At 46.1% G+C, this 26400-nt stretch overlaps 1 protein-coding gene across 1 annotated transcript in view; it reads left to right on the forward strand.

The window, feature by feature from the left end:
• Window positions 1-26400, forward strand: part of LOC140186818 (dynein axonemal heavy chain 3-like) — a 428385-nt gene that overhangs the window by 180475 nt on the left and 221510 nt on the right. The window contains 3 exon segments of the mRNA XM_072241409.1: window positions 8204-8347; window positions 9049-9232; window positions 12719-12928. Of these exon segments, the coding sequence (XP_072097510.1) occupies window positions 8204-8347; window positions 9049-9232; window positions 12719-12928 (538 nt within the window).

Consider the following 26400-nt stretch of genomic DNA (forward strand, 5'->3'; position numbering starts at 1 on the left):
CTACTCTAAACTTTATAGTTCTGATCCTCCTAAAGATAATACTCTAATGAATAATTTTTTAGATCAATTAAACAATCCTATTCTTTCTGATGATATTTGAAAATTGTTGGATCAACCTATTTCCTATGAGAAAATTGCCAAGGTTGATCACTCCTTGCACTCAAGGAAGGCTCTGGGTCCTGATGGATTTTCTGGAGAGGTTTATAAGTCTTTTACCTCTTCTTTTATACTTTGTTTATATTTAGTCCTTTCCGACTCTTTTAAATTAGGTAAGTTGCCACAATCTTTTTATGAAGCCTCTATTTCTCTTATTCTTAAAAAGAATAAGGACCCAGTTGAGTGCTTTTCTTATAGACCTATTTCCTTACTTAATGTTGATACTAAAATTTTATCTAAACTTTTGGCTTGTAGGATTGAAAATATTTTGCCATCTATTATTTCTGATGATCAGACTGGATTTATCAAAAACCGATACTCCCACTTTAATATTTGTTGTTTATTGAACATTATTTATTCTCCTTCTAAAGAGATTTCAGGATGTGCAATATCCTAGATGCTGGGAAAGCCTTTGATTGGGTTGAATGGAATTATTTATTTAAAACTTTTGAAAAATTTAACTTTGGGCCCGATTTTATTCAATGGATTAAATTACTTTATTTATCTCCCTCCGCTCAGGTTCTTACTAACTCTCAGTACTCTAAACCATTTAAACTTTATTGTGGAACTAGACAAGGTTGTCCTTTGAGTCCTTTGCTTTTTGATTTGGTCTCAGAACCTTTAGCTATTGCTTTCTAGGAATCTAATGATATCACTGGTATTTTAAGGAGGGGTATTACCCACAAAGTTTCACTTTATGCTGATAACCTTTTGCTCTACATTTCTAATGTGGAGTCTTCTTTACCCTCTCTACTTTCTTTACTTTCCTGCTTTAGTCAGTTTTCTGGATATAAACTTAACTTTCATAACAGTGAACTTTTTCCTTTGAATAATTTGGAATGAGTTAATACTAACCTTCCTTTTAAAATTGTAAGAAATCAATTTACTTATTTGGGCTTCACAATTACTAGGAATTATAAATTTCTTTTTAAAGAAAAATTTTTTTACACTTCGGAATTATGTTAAGAAGGCACTTCCAAATTGGTCACCCCTGTCTTTATCGTTGATTGACCGAATCAACTCCATTAAAATGAATATTTTGCCTAAATTTTTATATTTACTTCAGGCCATACCTGTTTTTATTCCTAAATCCTTTTTTGATGCTTTGGATTCTATTATATCTTCTAATATACAGAAAAATAAAATTTCTCGATTAAATAAAGTTCATCTTCAAAAAGCTGGGAAACTTTAGCTTTACCCAATTTTAGGTTTTATTACTGGGCAATCAATATACGAAACCTTACGTTTTGGTTATATTATGTTAATCGAGAGGACTGTCTGGTTTGGGTTTCTTTAGAAGCTAACTCTGTTAATAAATTCTCTATCATCTCTCTTCTTGGATCCTCAATTCCTTTATCTTTAAGTAATTTAACTGATAATTTTGTAGTTAAACACACTTTGAGGATTTGGGTACAATTTAGAAAATATTTGGTTTATTGAGTTTTTCACTTTCCAGTCCCATTTTTTCTAACTTTTTTTTTAAACCTTCTATGTTTGATGTAGTTTTTAAATAGTGGAATAGATTGGGTATTAAATATTTTCATGATTTGTTGGTTGGAGATAGTCTCTCTTCATTTGAACAACTGTCAGTTAAGAATAGCTTACTGAGAACTCACTTTTTTCGATATTTACAAATTGGAGACTTTTTGCATTCTCAAGTACATACATTTCCTAAAAGTCCAGATAAAAATTTACTTGATATAATTTTAATTTGAAACCCTTCCACAGTGCATCTATATCTAATATTTATGGTATGTTGTTGGGAATGAGAAATATTCCTTTAGATAAAATTAAAAATCTTTGTGAACAAGATTTACAGATTTCAATTTCTGAGGACACTGGGAATAAAATTTTTTAATTGGTTAGGCATTAATATGGAAGTAGTAAAATGGATTCAGCAGTGGCTGGATGGGAGACGCCAGAGAGTAGTGGTGGATAATTGTGTGTCAGGTTGGAGGACGGTGTGTAGCGGTGTGCCTCAGGGATCTGTACTGGGTCCAATGTTGTTTGTCATATATATTATTAATCTGGATGATGGGGTGGTAAATTGGATTAGTAAGTATGCAGATGATACTAAGATAGGTGGCGTTGTGGATAATGAAGTAGGTTTTCAAAGCTTGCAGAGAGATTTAGGCCAGTTAGAAGAGTGGGCTGAAAGATGGCAGATGGAGTTTAATGCTGAAAAATGTGAGGTGCTACATTTTGGTAGGACTAATCAAAATAGGACATACATGGTAAATGGTAGGGCATTGAAGAATGCTGTAGAACAGGGGGATCTAGGAATAATGGTGCATAGTTCCCTGAAGGTGGAATCTCATGTGGATAGGGTGGTGAAGAAAGCTTTTGGTATGCTGGCCTTTATTAATCAGAGCATTGAGTATAGGAATTGGGATGTAATGTTGAAATTGTATAAGGCATTTGTGAGGCCAAAATTGGAGTATTGTGTACAGTTCTGGTCACCGAATTACAGGAAAGATGTCAATAAAATTGAGAGAGTACAGGGGAGATTTACTAAAATGTTGCCTGGGTTTCATCTCCTAAATTACAGAGAAAGGTTGAGCAAGTTAGGTCTTTATTCTTTGGAGCGTAGAAGGTTGAGGGGAGACTTGATAGAGGTATTTAAAATTATGACGGAGATAGATAGAGTTGACATGGATAGGCTTTTTCCATTGAGAGTGGGGGAGATTCAAACAAGAGGACATGAGTTGAGAGTTAAAGGGCAAAAGTTTAGGGGTAATATGAGTGGGAACCTCTTTACTCAGAGAGTGGTAGCTGTGTGGAACGAGCGTCCAGCGGAAGTGGTTGAGGCAGGTTCGATGTTGTTATTTAAAGTTAAATTGGATAGATATATGGACAGGAAAGGAATGGAGGGTTATGGGCTGAGTGCGGGTCATGGGACTAGGTGAGAGTAAGTGTTCGGCACAGACTAGAAGGGCCGAGATGGCCTGTTTCCATGCTGTAATTATTATATGGTTATATGGTTAATACCTCATCGCTATGTGCCCGTCATTCCCTTCTACAATTGGAAGTGGTTCATAGGGCCCACATGTCTAAAGATAAGCTGTCTCATTTTTATTCGGATATATCTCCCTTTTGTGATACTTTATACTTTATTGTCGCTAAACAATTGGTACTAGAACGTACAACCATCATAGTGATATGTGATTCTGCGCTTCCCACTCCCTGGATTACAAATCGGTAGTAAATATTAAAAATTTTAATTATAAATCATAAATAGAAAATATAAAAATGGAAAGTAAGGTAGTGCAAAAAAACCAAGAGGCAGGTCCGGATATTTGGAGGGTACGGCCCAGATCCGGGTCAGGATCCGTTCAGCAGTCTTATCACAGTTGAAAGAAGCTGTTCCCAAATCTGGTCGTCTGGGTCTACAAGCTCCTGAACCTTCTCCCGGAGGGAAGAGGGACGAAAAGTGTGTTGGCTGGGTGGGTCATGTCCTTGATTATCCTGGCAGCACTGCTCCAACAGCGTGCGGTGTAAAGTGAGTCCAGGGACGGAAGATTGGTTTGTGTGATGTGCTGCGCTGTGTTCACGATCTTCTGCAGCTTCTTCCGATCTTGGACAGGACAACTTCCATACCAGGTTGTGATGCATCCTAGAAGAATGCTTTCTACAGTGCATCTATAAAAAGTAGTGAGGGTTTTAGGGGACAGGGGATAGATGTAATAATGGAGGAGCTTCATTAATCTATATGTTTTGGACTTGTCTGAGTCTTGAAAAATATTGGAAGGAAGTATTTCAAACTTTTTCGGTGCTTTTTAAAGTAAATTTTAAACCTAATCCTTTGCCTTATTTGGTATTGTTGGAGGAAATGATATTATTTTGGAGACACATGATCTGCATATTTTGGGCTTTATGTCTCTTATAGCCAGGAGGGCATTGTTGCTGAAGTGGAAGGATACCACTGCACCTACTCATACTCATTGGTTACATGATGTTATGTCTTGCTTAAATTTAGAGAAGATTCGCTATTCAATTTCTGAACCTAGACAAGATTGTGGGAATCTTTTTTGAATTATTTTCAAAATCTTTGATTTACTATTAAGCACAGATGTTGGTCAATAATATGTTGTATTATATGTTAAGGATTTTTTCCTTTTTTTTTAACCGAACAGCTTTTTTTTCTGGTAGTGGGTTTAGATTTTTTGTATAATAAAATTATCTCTTTTCAATATTATGTTTAAATTTAATTTTATAGGGATATGGGGTAATTACACTTTATCTGTGATTTCAATATATTGTAATCGATATATATTATATATCTTACTGTACTCTGTATTCTTTTATGTAAGAAATTAATAATAATATTGAAAAAGTAAGAATTCCTACATTCTAAGCAATAAAGTTCCAGTCCGTGCAAGCGGTGCTTGTAACTCAGATCCCCAATCTGGACAATGTCCTAGTAAATCTTTTGTGCACTTTCTAGTTAAATGATGGTTCCTAGCAAGAGGGATTAGAGTTACAAGGACCTCCCAGTTACCCACCCCACCTCACCTGGTCTCACATGTCACCTGCCAGCTTATTCTGCCCTCCCTCCCTCCCTCCCTCCCTCCCCCCAATCTTCTTATTCAAGCTTTTGCTTCCTTCCTTTCCAGTCCCGATGAAAGGATTCAGCCTGAAGTGTTGACTGTATTGACTCTCCATAGATGCTGCCTGACCTGCTGAGTTCTTCCAGCACTTTGTGTGTGTTGCTCAGGACTTCCAGCATTTTGTGTGTGTTACTCTGGATTTCCAGCACTTTGTGTGTGTTGCTCTGGATTTCCAGCATTTTTAGATTAGATTATGAGGACACTCAGTCCTCGTTTATTGTCATTTAGAAATGCATGCATTAAAAAATGATACGATGTTCCTCCAGAAAGATATCACAGAAACACAGGACAAACCAAGAATAAAACCAACAAAACCACATAATTATAACATATAGTTACAACAGTGCAAAGCAATACCGTAATTTGATAAGGAGCAGACCATGGGCACGGTAAAAAAAGTCTCGAGTCCCGATAGCCCCATCATCTCACGCAGACAGTAGAAGGGAGGAACTCTCCCTGCCATGAACTCTAAACGCCGCAAACTTGCAGATGCATTGGAAGCACCCGATCGCAGCCGACTCTGAGTCCGTCTGAAAACTTCAAGCCCCCGACCAGCCCTCCGACACCGAGCACCATCTCTGCCGAGCGTTTCAACCCCAGCATTTTGTGTGTGTTGCTCCGGATTTCCAGCATTTTGTGTGTGTTGCTCCGGATTTCCAGCATCTGCCGAATCTTTTATATCAAGGACAGAATCAGGCTTAATGTCTCTGTGAAATTTGTTGCTTTGCAGCAGCACTGCTGTGTGATTCATTAAAAATGACTATAACTTACAATAGGGAATACATATTAAAAATAAATTAAATACATAGAGCAAAGGAGATCAAAAATAGTGTGGTACAGTAGTGTTTATGAGTTGGTTCATTGCCTGTTCAGAAATCTGATGGCAGAGGGGAAGAAGCTGTTCGTAAAACATTGAGTGTGGGTCTTCAGGCTCCAGGACCTCCTCCCTTATGGTAACACCGAGAAGAGTAACACTGTTGGGCGGTGGGGTCTGAAACGATGGATACCACCTTTCTGAGGCATCACCTTTTGAAGGTGTCCTTGATGCTGGGCAGGCTAGTGCCCATGATGGAGCTGGGTCAGTCTGCAACCCTCTGCAGAATGAAGGCATGTAGAGAGAATGCTCCTTGCTTCAGTCTAAGATCCACTCGTGTTTTAAGAAGGCAACAACAATCCCAGTGCCAAAGAAGAGCAAGGTGGCATGCCTGAATGGCTATCGACCTGTGGCTCTGACATCAATTGCTATGAAGTGCTTCGAGAGATTGGTTATGGCACACATCAACCACAGCCTACCGGTCAACCTCGACACTTTGCAATTCGCCTGCCGGAACAACAGATCAACGGCAGATGCCATCTCTCTGGCCCTACATTCCTCCTTAGAACACCTGGAGAATATAGACGCATACATAAGGCTCCTTTTCATTGACTACGGCTCTGCCTTTAATACCATCATTCCAAATAAACTGACTCCTAAGCTCCGGAACCTGGGCCTTAGCACTCAGATCTGCAGCTGGATCTTCAACTTCCTCACAGACAGGACCCAGGCTATAAAAATAGGGAACAAGCTCTCCTCTACGATCACTCTGAGCACTGGTGCCCCACAAGGCTGTGTACTCAACCCCCTGCTGTACTCACTGTACACCCATGATTGTGTAGCCAAGTTTCCATCAAACTCAATATACAAGTTTGCTGATGACACCACAATTGTCGGCCGTATCTTGGGTAATGATGAGTTTGAGTACAGAGAGGAAATTAAGAACCTGGTGGCATGGTGCGAAGACAATAACCTATCCCTCAACGTCAGCAAGACGAAGGAATTGGTTGTTGACTTCAGAAGGAGTAGCAGACTGCACGACCCAATTTACATCAGTGGTGCGCAAGTGGAACAGGTCAAAAGCTTTAAGTTCCTCGGGGTCAATATCACAAATGACCTGACTTGGTCCAGCCAAGCAGAGTTCACTGCCAAGAAGGCCCACCAGCGCCTTTACTTCCTCAGAAAACTAAAGAAATTTGGCTTGTCCCCTAAAACTCACTAATTTTTATAGACGCACGGTAGAAAGCATTATTCTAGGGTGCATCACAACCTGGTATGGAAGTTGTCCTGTCCAAGACCGAAAAAAGCTGCAGAAGATCGTGAACACGACGCAGCACATCACACAAACCAATCTTCCGTCCTTGGACTCACTTTACACCGCACGCTGTCGGAGCAGTGCTGCCAGGATAATCAAGGACAAGACCCACCCAGCCAACACACTCTTCATCCCTCTTCCCTCCGGGAGAAGGCTCAGGAGCTTGAAGACTCATACGGCCAGATTTGGGAACAGCTTCTTTCCAACTGTGATAAGACTGCTGAACGGATCCTGACCCGGATCTGGGCCGTACCCTCCAACTATCCGGACCTGCCTCTCGGTTTTTTTTTGCACTACCTTACTTTCCATTTTTTTATTTTCTATTTATGATTTATAATTTAAATTTTAAATATTTACTAATTTTTACTATTTTCAATATTTAATATTTGTAATCGAGAGAGCGGGAAGCGCAGAATCAAATATCGCTGTGATGATTGTATGCTCTAGTATCAATTGTTTGGCGACAATAAAGTATAAAGTATGTTTCACACTTCTTATTGGAATCTGGACCATTCTGACCGCAGATGAAAGGGAAGCTTCCACTCTGGCTTTCACCTGGGAACTGAATACATACAATGTTGGGGAAGATCAGCAAGGCTGCAGAGAAGGTGTGGCAGATGGCTATGATTCTATACCCAGAAGAATCCTTGCTGAAACATGTTAGTCTTTATGTGCAAGTGGCTGCAATACTTGTCAGGATTTCAAGGACAGGCACCTCCCAGTCTCCACCCAGTGAACCAGAGTCACCTGCTTCTTGTTTCCAACTTATCACCAGCAGCCTATTTAAACCCAGCTCTCATTCAGAGTCCTTGTTCACTCATCAAACTAGCCAGCCTTAACCATTTGCTCCTCCCTTGTTGTCTTGCTGTGTTAAGTATCTGTTCTCTCGCTTTGTAGCCCCTCATGGCCTGTTATTTTGCAGCTTATTATTAGTTATCACTCATCACTGCTCTGCATTTGGACAAGCTTCCTGGCAAAACTACAGGAAGGAAAATTAGCTGACAGTGAGGATATTTAGTTGTAGCTTCGTTCTTGGGCCATTATCTGTGGTTCTAGTTTCCAGACACAAGGAAGGGACCTGGGAGAAGGATGACTTTGGTGGAGAACTGTGATGGATATTTAGTTGTGAAAGGTCATGGTGCAGGGTTGGGAGGGCAGGATTATCCTACAGGGAGTTGCCTCAGGCTCAGCGAGCCCCTTCAGAGCCACAACCGTTCCCAATCTTGGCACCAGAGCAACCGGAACCATTCCTGGGGGGGAGGAGCTGCCTTGTCTCTGACCAAGCTTACTGACTGAACCTTTCACGTTTAGCTCTCCTCTCAACATCACTATGACTACGGGATGCGAGCTATCAAGTTGGTTCTGACAGCGGCTGGAAACCTGAGAGTCCGGAACCCTGCGGAGAAGGAGGACGAGCTCATCCTCCGAGCCATCATGAACGTTAACCTCCCAAAGGTACGTGTGTGCGTGCACACGCACACACTCACTCACTCTCACACTCACACTCACACATGTTAGTTGGGCAATGACTGTATGTCTAATCCAACCCTGCATTGTTTGACATCTTCCTGGGGTTATGCCCTGTTGAACTCAGGCTGAGAACTCAGGCATGGACACCCCACCATCACTGGTTTGTTGGTGGGTTCTTGAGCTACTGGGCGGGAGTGGGGACTGCTCACAGGGAAAGCACCTGACTTACTGTGCTGGCATATCTCCCGGGGGGGGGGGCACACGAGTAGCAATGGCTCTATCAGTTTAGACAATAGTAGGTAAATGCTACAGAGTGCATTATACAGGAATATAAAGGCTTTGCACAGTTTATTCTTGAATAAATATTTTATTATGAATAAAGTTTATTTTGTTAAAAAGAAGTTGATGAGGACACTGGAATATCCAGCCTTCCATACCCAGTGTCTATCTCACAGAACAAGATGCAGCCTGGAATTCATTCCTGTGCAAAGCTGTGTGGCCCAAAGCATACCTGTTAGCTACTTCCAGTACTGGGTGACTGTGGCGTTAGTGGGCTGTGGACGGGCTAAGTTGTCCTCTGCCACACCTCTCGCATTTCTGATTTCTGATTAATTTTGGAAAAAGGTTTTTCAGACTTTATTGATAGCTGTCAATCATGCTAATTATGAATTTGTTTTCAATTCCAGTTTGTCTCCCACGACATCCTGCTTTTTGTCAGTATAATTTCAGATCTCTTTCCTGGTATCGCCTTGCCAACTCGTCACCATGGCTGCCTGGAGACCTCCATCAGAGAAATCATTCGCAGACGTAATCTGCAGCCAACGCCCTGGTTCATTGAAAAAATCATTCAGGTGATGAGGTTGTTTTCTTGTGCATGGTCCCAGCCTCAGTGTGCCCAAGACTGGGGAGAGTAACACACACACTGCCATGTCTGGACATGCTGGGGAGTGTCACATATATTCTGCCATGTCTGGGCCGAAGAATGAGGGAAATGGTGGAAGGCAGCTTTGGACCAACACTTTAAATCCCAGTTAGGCAGAGAGGAGGTTTGTTTTCACCTTTACCTGGGTGAGGCACAGTACTGAAATCAAAATGGTTATCATCTGAAATCTGGGGGTCCTCTTCGAGGCCATAAAGGGACCAAGATCTTTAACAGTATTGTATGGTATCTTTTGTTAATCTCTGTGACCCTGAGGGGCTGAGGGCCTCCTAGATGTTTCTCTTCAACATACCTGAACCCCATTTGGAACACCAATCAGTTACCTTCCACATAGGTAGCCATAAGACTTTGGAGGTGAACTCGTTCTAACATTTGGATCGAGTCTTTGCCTTCACGAGAGAGCGATTGGGATTTGCTCTGAAATGTTTCCTCTAACACTTTAAGGTTAAATTCCAGGAACTTGTACGGTTGTGTACCTTTACAGTGGGAGTCATGTTATTGACGGTGATTCACCATCCTCCTGTCAGAGCTTTCAAGTCATTAGCTGATAGACCATGGAAGCAGGTGCTTGGGAAAACGTGGCTCCATTTCACCTCATTTGGCCCAATGCCCTCAAAACCTTTCAGTTCCTTGTACCTACTTGAGTCCAGTTCGTTTTGCTGCTGCTTGGATTGCTCGGTATTTCCTGCAGTTACTGACCAGTTTCCGCTCGTTCCTGTGCATTGAGTGAACAACGGACATATTCTGTGACTGAGTGTGGCCAGAGAACTGTGCTGGGTCTTCTCACAGTTATCCCTCGCTCCACAGAAATACTGAAAATCCTCAGTTCAAACAGCATCAAAATTCACTTTCAAAAGCACCGATTCAGCCGGATTCATCACCCGAAAGGGTTCAAACTCAGATGAGAACTGCTGACTGCAGGGTCTTTCTCCATTTCCTCTGGCTACCCCTTTCGAAGTTTGTGTGTCCCAATGCCCGTCCCATGTGTGAGAGTCCAGGAGGGAGGCTCTAGCTTTCGGAGCATCATGATAATTATTGTATAAGAGTGCAAGGATATCAATCTATCACACTCCTTATCCCAGGCTGCTATCTGTGTCTGAGTTTGTCTGTGAGTTCCCCTCATATTAGCTGGGTTCATTACAAGTGTTGGTTTGTAATGTACCAAGACACAGTGAAAGAACAAGACTTGCATGTTGTTCATACAGAACAGATCATTACACGGTTCATTATTTGCACAGATCAGATCAATACACAGTTCACTGTTCACACTAATCAAAACATTACACAGTTCTCTGTTCACACTGATCAGATCATTACACAGTTCATTGTTCACACAGATCAGATCATTACACAGTTCACTGTTCATGCTGAGCAGATCATTACACAGTTCACTGTTCACACAAATCAGATCATTACACAGTTCACTGTTCACACAGATCAGATTATTACACAGTTCACTGTTCACACAGATCAGATCATTACACAGATCACTGTTTGAACAGATCAGTTTATTACACAGTTCACTGCTCACACAGATGAGATCATTACACAGTTCACTGTTCATGCTGAGCAGATCATTACGCAGTTCACTGTTTATACAGATCAGATCATTACACAGTTCACTGTTCACACAGATCAGATCATTATGCAGTTCATTGTTTGCACAGATCAGATCATTACACAGTTCACTGTTCGCACAGATCAGATCATTACACAGTTCATTGTTCACACAGATCAGATCATTACACAGTTCACTGTTCGCACTGATCAGATCATTACACAGTTCACTCTTCGCACAGATCAGATCTTTTCACTGTTCACACAGATCAGATCATTACACAGTTCACTGTTTACAGTGATCAGATCATTACACAGTTCACTGTTCACACAAATCAGATCATACACTGTTTACTGTTCGCACAGATCAGATCTTTATGCAGTTCACTGTTCATGCTGATCAGATCATTACACAGTTCACTGTTCACACAGATCAGATCATTACACAGATCACTGTTTGAACAGATCAGTACATTACGCAGTTCATTGTTCACACAGATCAGATCATTACACAGTTCACTGTTCACTGTTCGCACAGAACAGATCATTACACAGTTCACTGTTCGCATAGATCAGATCATTACACAGTTCACTGTTTGCACATATCAGATCATTACACAGTTCACTGTTTACACAGATCAGATCATTACACAGTTCACTGCTCACACAGATCAGATTATTACACAGTTCACTGTTCATGCTGAGCAGATCATTACGTAGTTCACTGTTTACACAGATCAGATCATTACACAGTTCACTGTTCACACAGATCAGATCATTACACAGTTCACTGTTCACGCTGAGCAGATCATTACACAGTTCACTGCTCACACAGATCAGATCATTACACAGTTCACTGTTCACACTGATCAGATCATTACACAGTTCACTGCTCACACAGATCAGATTATTACACAGTTCACTGTTCGCACAGATCAGATCATTACACAGTTCACTGTTCATGCTGAGCAGATCATTACACAGTTCACTGTTCGCACAGATCAGATCATTACACAGTTCACTGTTCATGCTGAGCAGATCATTACACAGTTCACTGTTCACACTGATAAGATCATTACACAGTTCACTGCTCACACAGATCAGATTATTACACAGTTCACTGTTTGCACAGATCAGATCATTACACAGTTCACTGCTCACACAGATCAGATTATTACACAGTTCACTGTTCACACAGATCAGATCATTACACAGTGGATTGAGGTAGAACAATGTAAAACAATAACAATGCAGCATGAAGTTTAGCAGCTACAGCGAAAGTGCAGTGCAGGTAAACTATAAATTGCAAGATCATAACGAAGTAGGTTGTGGGGTCAGGATTCCATGTTATTGTGCAGGAGGTTCATTCAGGTGTCCAATAGCAGCAGTACAGATGCTGTCTTTGAGCCTGGTGGTTCATGCTTTCGGGCTTTTGTGTTTTGATGGGGGAAGGGAGTAGACGCTGTTTGTGATTGGTGGGGATTTGATTATGCTGGCTGCTTCACTGAGGCAGTGAGAAATACAAGCGGAGTCTATGGAGGGGAGACTGGTTTCCGTGATGTGCTGAGCTGTTGCTACAACTCTCTGCAGTTTCTTGCTGTCATGGACAAAACAGTTGCTGTTATACATCCAGATAGAATACCTTCTTATGGGGCATTGGTAAGTATCTGTAAGAGTCAATGGAAACATGCCAAATTTCTTCAGCTTCCTAGGGATATGGAGTTTTCTTATCTGCGATGTCTGCATGGTTGGTTATGTGTGGAAAGCCCCCTGACCCAGCCCTTCTTGGTACGTCAGCTGCATGTCCAGATGCAGTGTTATACCTTTTGTATCTGGAAATCTCCCCAGCAATGAACGAGGACTAACTGTTGGGATTTTGTTCATGGTTGGCTGTGCCCTCGGGGGTAAGACCAGTGCACTGGAGGTGCTGGCAGAGGCCCTGGAGCTGCTGGAGTCGAGGGGCCTGATGGACGAACACAGAGTGCAGTGTGTCATCATCAACCCCAAGGCCGTCACCTTGGGCCAGCTCTACGGGAGCTTTGACCCCATCTCACATGAGTGGAGTGATGGTGAGTGCATCAGCTATTCACTACGGCTCCAGTCAGGCACAAGCTTACAGTGCTGACAGGCACGTGAGCTCAGCCCAACATTCAAAAGAACAAACCATGCAATTTTTCCAAAACAACCTCCAGCCTGCAACACCCACCTTTATCTCCGGCCCACAATACATGGCAGCTCTGTCCTCTTTACCACCAGAAGACACAGGAGCAGAATTAGGCCATTTTGCCCACTCAGTCTTTTTCACCAATCTATCGTGACTGATTTATTTTCCCCCTCAACCCCATTCTCTCCCCTTCTCCCCATAAGCTTTCTGTTCGTGAACCTGTCAATCTCTGCTTTAAATATACTGTACCCACTGACTTGACCGGCACAGTCGTCTGTAGCAATGAGATCCACAGATCCACTACCCTATAGCTAAAGAAATTCCTCTTCACCTCAGTTCTAAAGTGATGTCCCTCTATTCTGAGGCTGAGGCCCCTGGCATTATAGTCTCCCCCTAATGGAAGCATCCTCTTCACATCCATTCTGCCTAGGCCTTTCTGCCTGCTCCTGCCCCACCGAATTCAACTCGTCCGAAAGTGACTCTGTCCTGTCCCCTCCCTGATCCTTCCCACCGACAGCTGCAGCCTAGTATACCCTTCACCACTGGAACAGCTTTCACTTCCCCAGCCCCCACAGCTCCACCTTCACCGTGAACATACAGTTTTAAATGCCTCCATCCCCCATTGAAAGATTATTGGCCCATCCACTTTTTACCCCAACCAGCTCCATCCTTCCACCGACACTCTGAACAACGTACTCATTGTTACCCTAATCAACTTCTCTTTCGGCTCCTCCCGCTTTCTCCAGAGCAAAGATGTATCCATGGACACTCACCTGGGCCCCAGTTGTACCTGCCTTCTCGTTGGCTACCTGGAGCAACCAGTCCATGTTCCAAATGTATTCTGCTACCATTCCCCAATTCTTTCTCTAATACTTTGAGGACACCTGCACTGTGGAGACCTCGTCAACTTCTGTAATTTCACTCATAACATCCACTTCAACCTCACATTCACTTGTTCGACCTCTGATACCCGTTTCACCTTTATTCACCTCTCTGTCTCCATCTTACGAGAAAAATTTTCTATTAATGTCTCTTACAAACACTGACTCACGTAACGATCCAAACTACAGCTCTTCCCATCCTGTCTCTTGCAAGGGTGCCATCCCTTCCTCCCAGTTTCTCTGGAATTGGAATTGGTTTACTATTGACACGAGTACTTGGATACAGTGAAAAGCTTTTCTAGCATACTGTTTCATATAGATCGTCATTCCACAGTGCTTTGAGGTACAAAACGGTAACAATTCAGAATAAAGTGTAACAGAGGTACATTGTGAGGTTTCCATAAGACAAAAAGACAGGAGCAGAATGAGGCCATTCAGCCCATCAAGGCTGTTCCAGCACTCACTCAAGGCTGATTTGGGGACTTTTAGAAAGGACGTGGTCAAAGAGCAAAAAGGCAGTAGGGTAGAGGAGGAGAAGTGAAACTAATGCAGACTTCATGAGCTGGGTGGTCTCCCCCTTGGTTTTCCCAGTTTTATAAGTGGAGTTGGACCTTCTCCTATGTTAAGTTAGAGGCGTACAAGATGATAGGAGGCATAGATTGAGTGGACAGCTAGAGATATTTTCCATGGAGGAAATGGCTGATAGCAGTGCATATTTTTAAGGTGATTGGAGGAAAGTATAGGGGGATGTCAGAGGTACACAGATTTGTTGGGTGTAAGCTGTAGTGACAGTTCCACTCACTTCACCCTCTGCAGCCTAATGAGCCTCATTTGTCCCCTGCTGAAGGTTCTGCAACTTGAAATGTTAGTTCTGTTTCCCTTCCCACAGATGCTGCCTGACCAGTAAGATTTTGCTTTTATTTCAGATTTTCAGCCTCCGATTTGTAAATTTTCAAATATCACCTATTTCCTACTTTCCTGGAGGATCTTGATGTTGCTTCCTGCCTCTCTGTCAATTCCTCTGGTTGGGATTGCGGGGCTGGCTTTTCAGGGGGTTTGGACCATTATTCTGAAGGTTGTGTCATTCACTTACTCCTGCCACAATAAAGATAACTTCAGAACGGGATTTCTGCAACGCCATGTTTCCCTGAATAGCTTACACTATCTCTCTATCCATCCATCTACCTACATTATATACAGCACACATCTTGGGTACTAACCTACAAAGTACCCAGGACATCTTCAGGGAGCGGTGTCTCAGAAAGGCAGTGTCCATCATTAAGCACCCAGGGCAGCCCTTTTCTCACTGTTACCATCAGGTAAGAGGTAAGAGGTACAGAAGCCTGAAGACACACACTCAGCGATTCAGGAACAGCTTCTTCCCCTCTGCCATCCAAATCCTAAAAGGACATTGAACTCATGAACACTACCTCACTTTTTTAATATGTACACAGTAATTTAGTTGTTTATTTATTTATTATTTTTCCCCTTTCTATATTATGTATTGCATTGAGCTGCTGCTGCTAAGTTAACAAATTTAACGTCACATGCCGGTGATAATAAACCTGATTCTCACTCTGATATCTAACTATCTACCTGTTTATTTATTTACTTTTGTGTCTTATAGTAATTTTTGTCTTGCACTGTACTGCAGCTGCAAAACAATAAGTTTCATGATGTATGTCAGTGATAAGAATTCTGATTCTTATTCCCTTCGGCACCCTTGGTCAATTTCACATTGTGCCATAAATTTGCACACACACGTCTTTGCATAGCACGGGCCAGGGTCATGCCAGGTCCTCTATCAGGATAGCCCCAAGGAAGGCCATTGATGAAGTTGAAGGAGGTTCACTCAAGGCTGGTCCTGAGCTGGAGGCAGGGAGTAAGCCCATTAAGCTCACTTCTGCAGTCAGCTCACAGTGCCTCAGCAGAAAAACAGTGACTCTTTACTGAATTCAAAAGGTTCATGCAATCTCCTGCCAATGTGCTGCATATTTCAGTTTCAGCTTCTTCCTCAGTTGTCTCCAACTCCTGGATTGGAGAGCATGTATTGTGAGGAAAGGTTGAACGAGCTAGGGATTTTTCCCTATTGAAGGGTGATGAGAGGTAACTCGATAGAGATGTATAAGATGATAAAAAGCATAGATGGAGTGGATAGCCAGTCTTTTTCCCAGAGTAGAAATGGCTAACACCAGAGAGCATAACTTGAAGGTGATTGGAGGAAAGCACAGGGATATTTTGTTTTTATACAGGGAGGGGTGAGTGCGTGGAAGGCCCTGCCACGGGTTTGTAGAAGCAGTACATTAAGAACACTTAAGAAACTCTTAGGTAGGCACATATAAGATAGAAGAATCAAGGGCTGTAGAGGAGGGGATTGTTATATTGACCTTAGAGTAGGTTAAACGGACAGCAGAACATTATGGACCAAAGGGCCATTTCTGTACTGTTATGTTCGATGTTCCATGTTCTATTTTTTTTCCTAAAAGTGTCTGTGACCTTGACAGCTGTCACTGTACCTTCCTCTGTTCTCTCCATTTTCCCCCTCTCTGCCACATAACTTGTCTGTTCTCTCACTTCCTGGCCTGTAACATTGTCTCTGTTACTCCATGGTTGCTGCTGGAGCTACTGAGTGCTCCCATCGTTTTCTGCTCTTTCTTGAACTTGCTTCCTCTGCCTGTCCTCTATTTTATGTTCTGGCCCAATGGCACTGGCTCAGCCTCTGACCAACGCAGCAGTATGTAGCTGATATGCTTGTCGGACCTGCTGTGTAGCTCCGGCGTTCCCTGTTTCAGTTTCCCATTTCTAGAAACCACTGGTTTTGATGTTGATTGACAAGATGTTTGGATGTCAGCAAGTACTGAACCTGTATCAATTTTTTTGTTGTGCTTGTGAGGTTACTGTCTGCCCCTCATCACCTCTCAGCACTGGATCCCCACACATAGGCCAGCTGCTGAACAATTAACATTCAATGGAGTAATCATCTAATTTAACCAGCAGCAAACTAGGGAAAGAGGGCAGACTGTCTCTATTTCCAGACATGACCCTGGGGATTGTTCTGCCCCATGTGCTGAGGGTTAGTCACTACACTAGAGATTCAATCTGTCTGGAAGCCACCCGTTCCTGTGAGGCTATCGATGACCCGGGGGGTGATGCCAAAGTCATTTTATCTCTCGGTGGTGTATGTCATATATAGATCTTGGCTTGGGTACTGCATTGTCAGCACCTCAGAAAGCACAGGTGATGGGGGAGCACTAGCTGTATCATTTCATCTTAACAGAGGTTCTGCAGTTGTTGACTCAGAATCTTGTCCCATTTCTACAACTGGATCTAGATTGGTCAGTTGGTGTTGGTTTTCAGTAGTCTCAGAAATGGGCCACAGCTGATCAGCCTGCCTTCTCCAGATGTTGTCACCAGTTTCCAGTGTGTATGACACACGACCAGTTTGTGCCAATACCATCGCAGGTATCCACTTTGTTCCAGAGATTTAATTCTGAGAAAGTTTGTTCTCCCCCTCTCCCCCTCTCCCCCTCTCCCCCTCTCTCTCTCTCTCTCTCTCTCTCCCTCCCTCCCCTGTTGTGAAATGTCTCTGCTGTGCTTTGGCACACCCCTCTGCTTGGGTTTTCTGTTAATTTAACACATTAGAAATAGGAGCAGGAGTCACCCATTTGTCCCGTCCAGCCTGCTCCGCCATTCAATAAGATCATGGCTGATCTGGCCATGGACTCATCTCCACCCACCTGCCTCATTCTTCTGAATTCCAGCGAGTATAGTCCCAGGTGACTCAATCTCTCCTCATAGTCTATCCCCCTCATCTCTGGAATGAACCTGGTGAACCTCTTCTCCACCTCCTCCAAAGCCAGTATATCCTTCCTCAAATAAGCAGCCCAGAACTGCATGCAGTACTCCAGGTGTGGCCCCACCAGTACCCTGTACAGTTGCAGCATAACCTCCCTGCTCTTAAATTCAATCCCTCAAGCAATGACCAACATCCCATTTGCCTTCTTGATAGCCTGCTGCGCCTGTGAACCAACCTTTTGTGATTCATGCACAAGCACTTCCAAGTCGCTCTGCACAGCAGCATGCTGCAATTTTTTACCATTTAAATAAAACTCTGCTCTTCTATTTTTATTTCCAAAGTGGATGACCTCGCATTTACCAACATTGTACTCCATCTGACAAGACTCTTGCCCACTCACTTAACTTATCTATCTCTCTGCAGACTCTCCGTATCTTCTGCACAACTTGCTTTTCCACTCAATTTGGTATCATCAGCAAACTTAGATACACTACACTTGGCCCCCTCTTCCAGATCGTTAATATATATCGTGAACAGTTGTGGGCCCAGCACCGACCCTTGCAGCACACCACTCACCACTAATTGCCAACTAGAGTAACACCCATGTATCCCAACTCTCTACTTTCTATTAGTTAACCAATCCTCTATCCATGCTGATACATCAGCCCCAACTCTTATGCATCCTTATTTTATGAATAAGTCTTTTATGTGGCACCTTATCGAACACCTTCTGGAAGTCCACGTAAATAACGTCCATCTGTTCCCCTCTATCCACTGCACTTGGTATATGCTCGAAGAACTCGAGTAGGTTTGTCAAACAGAACCTGCCTTTGATGAATCCATGTTGCAACTGCCTGATGGATTCATTTCTTTCCAGATGCCTCACTATTTCTTCCTTAATGATAGCTTCAAGCATTTTCCCGACTAAGTTTCCACCAAGCATTTTCCTAGTTAAACTAACTGGCCTATATTTACCTGCCTTTTGCCTACACCCTTTTTTGAACAGTGGCGTGACATTTACCTTCTTCCAATCTGCTGGGACCTGCCCAGAATCCAGAGAATTTTGGTAAATCATCACCAAAGCCTCTACTATAACTTCTGCCAGTTCTTTCAGTACCCTGGGATACATTCCATCAGGACAAGGGACTTGTCTATCTTCAGGTCCACAAGTTTGCTCAGCACTACCTCTTTAGTGATAGCTATTATAATGAGGTCCTCACCTCCCATCGCATCCATAACATCTTTCTTTGGCATGTTAGAGGTGTCCTCCACCATGAAGACTGACACAAAATAGTTATTCAAAGCCTCAGCCATTTCCTCATTACCCAATATCAATTCCCCCCTTCTCGTCCTCCAAGGGACCTACATTCACTTTAGCCACCCTTTTCCTCTTTATATAATTATAAAAACTTTTACTATCCACTTTTATATTTTGTGCTAGTTTATTTTCATAATCTAGCTTCCCTTTCTTTAATGCTCACTTAGTGGTTCTTTGAAGTCTTCCCAATCTTCCAGTTTCCCACTTCTCTTGGCGACTTTGTACACACGAGCTTTTAGTTTGGTGTCTTCTTTTATTTCCTTAGTTATCCAAGGTTGGCTTGCTTACTGTTCTTGCTCTTAACTGGAATATACTTCTGTTGTGCCCTGTGAAAAATCTCTTTGAAAGTCTTCCACTGTTCCTCAACTGTCCCACCATATAGCTTGTGTTCCCAGTCTACACTAACTATATCTTTCCTGATCCCATAGTAGTCTCCATTGTTTAGGCATAATACACTGGTTTTTGATCAAACTATGCACCCTCCATTGAGCACAATCTGTTTTGTGTTTGGAAGTCTAAGCAGGTCAAGGCAGGTGCAAAGCTGTTCTCCATCAGTACAGTGGCTGGGGCCATTTTGGTGGTGGTGTGAGGTGTTGCGGTTTGTCAGCGAGAAGGTGCTAAGATGCGGGGTGAAGGATCCTTCTCCCACTGAAGCCCTGAGGGCTCGTTTCATTGTTTGTACGAATCATTCAGCAAGGTCGTTAGTGGCTGGATGATCTGGTGCAGATCTGAATACAGTTTGCTTCCATAAATTCTTTCAACTCTTCAGACAGGAGCTGTAGGCCGTTGTCACCTACAAGCTGTTGAGGAAGCGCAAAACAGCTAAAGATGGAGCGTAGCTCCTCGGTGCAATTTTCAGTTGAAGTGCTCTTCATGATGGCAACCTCCACTACAACCAGGACCATGTGGCCTTCTACAGGTCCTGCATAATCTATCTGAATTCTCTGCCACGGTTCTTCAGATCATTCCATGTTACAAAGGAATAAGCTGAAGAACATTTCTCACTCGCTGACAATGTGGGCATGCTTTGGCTTTCTCTTCAATGGTTACATCCAGTCCTAGCCACCAGAAGTAGCTGTATGTGAGTTCTTTCATACACACTATGCTACAGTGTCCTGCATGTGGTTCTGCTTTCTGAATGGTGGAGGAATGACAACACGGTAGCCCCATCGTAGCCATCCTGATTGGACGGTGATCTCCTTCCATTGTAAGTTACCATGTCCACCACTTTAGACAGAACAGAGTCAGTATGTGTGCGCTTCCAGACTTGTGCATTGTTATGAGAGCCATAGGTACTTCCTTGAAGTTAAAAGATCTCTTTCAGGGTTGGCTCTGGAGCTGGAACAGCTAAGGGAAATCTGGACAGTCCATCAGCATTTGAATGGTGCTTGGACCTCCTGTACTTTGCATCATTCTGATGTGTAGATAGTAACAGAGCCCAATGCTGCACTCAGCTAGCAACCAGGGAAGAAGTGCCCACATGTGGACCAAAAATTGACGTCAAAGGTCAATCTGTCAGCTATGTAAATTGCCAACCCAAGAAGAATTGGAGGAATTGAAGGAACTTCTTAACTGCAAAGAAAATTCCAAGTGCTTCCTGCACCATCTGGGCAAGATGGCTTTCTGCTTCCTTATTGCCCTTGATGTAAAAGCAATTGGATGCGCTTTACCTGATGGAATGATGTGTGAGATATCTGCCCCCAGACCATAGGGTAATACGCCACAGACCAACTGTCTAGGCAATAATGGGTGGAAGTGTGAGAGCTTCAGACTGTGACAAAGCTATTTCATCTGTTTTAAAATCATCTTCACAGAAACCTGAACTCTTCTAGTGTGTTGATTTATTTAAAAGCTCATGAAGTGGTTTCAGCATGTTAGCTAGGTTAGGAACAAATTTATGTTACTAGTCCAAAGAAAGACATTAATTGTCTTACATTCTGTGGTGATGGAACCTCCATGATTGCCTTCACCTTTGGTGCTTTGTGAAGCCCCAAGCTGTCGATCACATGACCAAAATGTTCAATCAGAGGTCAATAGAACTCACACTCGTCCATATTCCTTGAGCGCAGCATCTAAGTTTTGGAGCTGCTCATGCTCATTTCCCAGCAATGAGTAAATCATCCGAATAACATTGACCTCTGCAAACCTGCTCAGGATCTGATCCACCTCACACCGTCAACCCGATCAGGATCTGACCCACCTCACCCTGTCAACCCGATCAGGATCTGACCCACCTCACCCCCGTCAACCCGATCAGGATCTGATCCACCTCACCCCCGTCAACCCGATCAGGATCTGATCCACCTCACCCCGTCAACCCGATCAGGATCTGACCCACCTCACCCCGTCAACCCGATCAGGATCTGATCCACCTCACCCCGTCAACCCGATCAGGATCTGACCCACCTCACCCCGTCAACCCGATCAGGATCTGACCCACCTCACCCCCGTCAACCCGATCAGGATCTGATCCACCTCACCCCGTCAACCCGATCAGGATCTGACCCACCTCACCCCCGTCAACCCGATCAGGATCTGATCCACCTCACCCCGTCAACCCGATCAGGATCTGACCCACCTCACCCCGTCAACCCGATCAGGATCTGACCCACCTCACCCCCGTCAACCCGATCAGGATCTGACCCACCTCACCCCGTCAACCCGATCAGGATCTGACCCACCTCACCCCCGTCAACCCGATCAGGATCTGACCCACCTCACCCCGTCAACCCGATCAGGATCTGACCCACCTCACCCCGTCAACCCGATCAGGATCTGACCCACCTCACCCCCGTCAACCCGATCAGGATCTGATCCATTTCACCCCCGTCAACCCGCTCAGGATCTGATCCATTTCACCCGGTCAACCCGCTCAGGATCTGATCCACCTCACTCCCGTCAACCCGATCAGGATCTGATCCACCTCACTCCCGTCAACCCGCTCAGGATCTGATCCACCTCACCCCCGTCATCCCGCTCAGGATCTGATCCATCTCACCCCCGTCAACCCGTTCAGGATCTGATCCATTTCATCCTGTCAACCCGATCAGGATCTGACCCACCTCACCCCCGTCAACCCGATCAGGATCTGACCCACCTCACCCCCGTCAACCCGATCAGGATCTGATCCACCTCACCCCGTCAACCCGATCAGGATCTGACCCACCTCACCCCGTCAACCCGATCAGGATCTGACCCACCTCACCCCCGTCAACCCGATCAGGATCTGACCCACCTCACCCCGTCAACCCGATCAGGATCTGACCCACCTCACCCCGTCAACCCGTTCAGGATCTGACCCACCTCACCCCGTCAACCCGATCAGGATCTGACCCACCTCACCCCCGTCAACCCGATCAGGATCTGATCCACCTCACCCCGTCAACCCGATCAGGATCTGATCCATTTCACCCCCGTCAACCCGATCAGGATCTGATCCATTTCACCCCCATCAACCCGCTCAGGATCTGATTCATTTCACCCGGTCAACCCGATCAGGATCTGATCCACCTCACTCCCGTCAACCCGATCAGGATCTGATCCACCTCACTCCCGTCAACCCGCTCAGGATCTGATCCACCTCACCCCCGTCATCCCGCTCAGGATCTGATCCATCTCACCCCCGTCAACCCGTTCAGGATCTGATCCATTTCATCCTGTCAACCCGATCAGGATCTGATCCACCTCACCCCCGTCAACCCGATCAGGATCTGACCCACCTCACCCCGTCAACCCGATCAGGATCTGATCCACCTCACCCCGTCAACCCGATCAGGATCTGACCCACCTCACCCCGTCAACCCGATCAGGATCTGACCCACCTCACCCCCGTCAACCCGATCAGGATCTGATCCACCTCACCCCGTCAACCCGATCAGGATCTGACCCACCTCACCCCCGTCAACCCGATCAGGATCTGATCCACCTCACCCCGTCAACCCGATCAGGATCTGACCCACCTCACCCCGTCAACCCGATCAGGATCTGACCCACCTCACCCCCGTCAACCCGATCAGGATCTGACCCACCTCACCCCGTCAACCCGATCAGGATCTGACCCACCTCACCCCCGTCAACCCGATCAGGATCTGACCCACCTCACCCCGTCAACCCGATCAGGATCTGACCCACCTCACCCCGTCAACCCGATCAGGATCTGACCCACCTCACCCCCGTCAACCCGATCAGGATCTGATCCACCTCACCCCGTCAACCCGATCAGGATCTGATCCATTTCACCCCCGTCAACCCGCTCAGGATCTGATCCATTTCACCCGGTCAACCCGCTCAGGATCTGATCCACCTCACTCCCGTCAACCCGATCAGGATCTGATCCACCTCACTCCCGTCAACCCGCTCAGGATCTGATCCACCTCACCCCCGTCATCCCGCTCAGGATCTGATCCATCTCACCCCCGTCAACCCGTTCAGGATCTGATCCATTTCATCCTGTCAACCCGATCAGGATCTGATCCACCTCACCCCCGTCAACCCGATCAGGATCTGACCCACCTCACCCCGTCAACCCGATCAGGATCTGACCCACCTCACCCCGTCAACCCGATCAGGATCTGATCCACCTCACTCCCGTCAACCCGCTCAGGATCTGATCCACCTCACCCCCGTCATCCCGCTCAGGATCTGATCCATCTCACCCCCGTCAACCCGTTCAGGATCTGATCCATTTCATCCTGTCAACCCGATCAGGATCTGACCCACCTCACCCCCGTCAACCCGATCAGGATCTGACCCACCTCACCCCCGTCAACCCGATCAGGATCTGATCCACCTCACCCCGTCAACCCGATCAGGATCTGACCCACCTCACCCCCGTCAACCCGATCAGGATCTGACCCACCTCACCCCCGTCAACCCGATCAGGATCTGACCCACCTCACCCCGTCAACCCGATCAGGATCTGACCCACCTCACCCCCGTCAACCCGATCAGGATCTGACCCACCTCACCCCGTCAACCCGTTCAGGATCTGACCCACCTCACCCCGTCAACCCGATCAGGATCTGACCCACCTCACCCCCGTCAACCCGATCAGGATCTGATCCACCTCACCCCGTCAACCCGATCAGGATCTGATCCATTTCACCCCCGTCAACCCGATCAGGATCTGATCCATTTCACCCCCATCAACCCGCTCAGGATCTGATTCATTTCACCCGGTCAACCCGATCAGGATCTGATCCACCTCACTCCCGTCAACCCGATCAGGATCTGACCCACCTCACCCCCGTCAACCCGATCAGGATCTGACCCACCTCACCCCGTCAACCCGTTCAGGATCTGACCCACCTCACCCCGTCAACCCGATCAGGATCTGACCCACCTCACCCCCGTCAACCCGATCAGGATCTGATCCACCTCACCCCGTCAACCCGATCAGGATCTGATCCATTTCACCCCCGTCAACCCGATCAGGATCTGATCCATTTCACCCCCATCAACCCGCTCAGGATCTGATTCATTTCACCCGGTCAACCCGATCAGGATCTGATCCACCTCACTCCCGTCAACCCGATCAGGATCTGATCCACCTCACTCCCGTCAACCCGCTCAGGATCTGATCCACCTCACCCCCGTCATCCCGCTCAGGATCTGATCCATCTCACCCCCGTCAACCCGTTCAGGATCTGATCCATTTCATCCTGTCAACCCGATCAGGATCTGATCCACCTCACCCCCGTCAACCCGATCAGGATCTGACCCACCTCACCCCGTCAACCCGATCAGGATCTGATCCACCTCACCCCGTCAACCCGATCAGGATCTGACCCACCTCACCCCGTCAACCCGATCAGGATCTGACCCACCTCACCCCCGTCAACCCGATCAGGATCTGATCCACCTCACCCCGTCAACCCGATCAGGATCTGACCCACCTCACCCCCGTCAACCCGATCAGGATCTGATCCACCTCACCCCGTCAACCCGATCAGGATCTGACCCACCTCACCCCGTCAACCCGATCAGGATCTGACCCACCTCACCCCCGTCAACCCGATCAGGATCTGACCCACCTCACCCCGTCAACCCGATCAGGATCTGACCCACCTCACCCCCGTCAACCCGATCAGGATCTGACCCACCTCACCCCGTCAACCCGATCAGGATCTGACCCACCTCACCCCGTCAACCCGATCAGGATCTGACCCACCTCACCCCCGTCAACCCGATCAGGATCTGATCCACCTCACCCCGTCAACCCGATCAGGATCTGATCCATTTCACCCCCGTCAACCCGCTCAGGATCTGATCCATTTCACCCGGTCAACCCGCTCAGGATCTGATCCACCTCACTCCCGTCAACCCGATCAGGATCTGATCCACCTCACTCCCGTCAACCCGCTCAGGATCTGATCCACCTCACCCCCGTCATCCCGCTCAGGATCTGATCCATCTCACCCCCGTCAACCCGTTCAGGATCTGATCCATTTCATCCTGTCAACCCGATCAGGATCTGATCCACCTCACCCCCGTCAACCCGATCAGGATCTGACCCACCTCACCCCGTCAACCCGATCAGGATCTGACCCACCTCACCCCGTCAACCCGATCAGGATCTGATCCACCTCACTTCCGTCAACCCGCTCAGGATCTGATCCACCTCACCCCCGTCATCCCGCTCAGGATCTGATCCATCTCACCCCCGTCAACCCGTTCAGGATCTGATCCATTTCATCCTGTCAACCCGATCAGGATCTGACCCACCTCACCCCCGTCAACCCGATCAGGATCTGACCCACCTCACCCCCGTCAACCCGATCAGGATCTGATCCACCTCACCCCGTCAACCCGATCAGGATCTGACCCACCTCACCCCGTCAACCCGATCAGGATCTGACCCACCTCACCCCCGTCAACCCGATCAGGATCTGACCCACCTCACCCCGTCAACCCGATCAGGATCTGACCCACCTCACCCCCGTCAACCCGATCAGGATCTGACCCACCTCACCCCGTCAACCCGTTCAGGATCTGACCCACCTCACCCCGTCAACCCGATCAGGATCTGACCCACCTCACCCCCGTCAACCCGATCAGGATCTGATCCACCTCACCCCGTCAACCCGATCAGGATCTGATCCATTTCACCCCCGTCAACCCGATCAGGATCTGATCCATTTCACCCCCATCAACCCGCTCAGGATCTGATTCATTTCACCCGGTCAACCCGATCAGGATCTGATCCACCTCACTCCCGTCAACCCGATCAGGATCTGATCCACCTCACTCCCGTCAACCCGCTCAGGATCTGATCCACCTCACCCCCGTCATCCCGCTCAGGATCTGATCCATCTCACCCCCGTCAACCCGTTCAGGATCTGATCCATTTCATCCTGTCAACCCGATCAGGATCTGATCCACCT

This window comes from Mobula birostris, chromosome 23 (genome assembly GCF_030028105.1).
Source record: "Mobula birostris isolate sMobBir1 chromosome 23, sMobBir1.hap1, whole genome shotgun sequence".
Taxonomy (NCBI): domain Eukaryota; kingdom Metazoa; phylum Chordata; class Chondrichthyes; order Myliobatiformes; family Myliobatidae; genus Mobula; species Mobula birostris.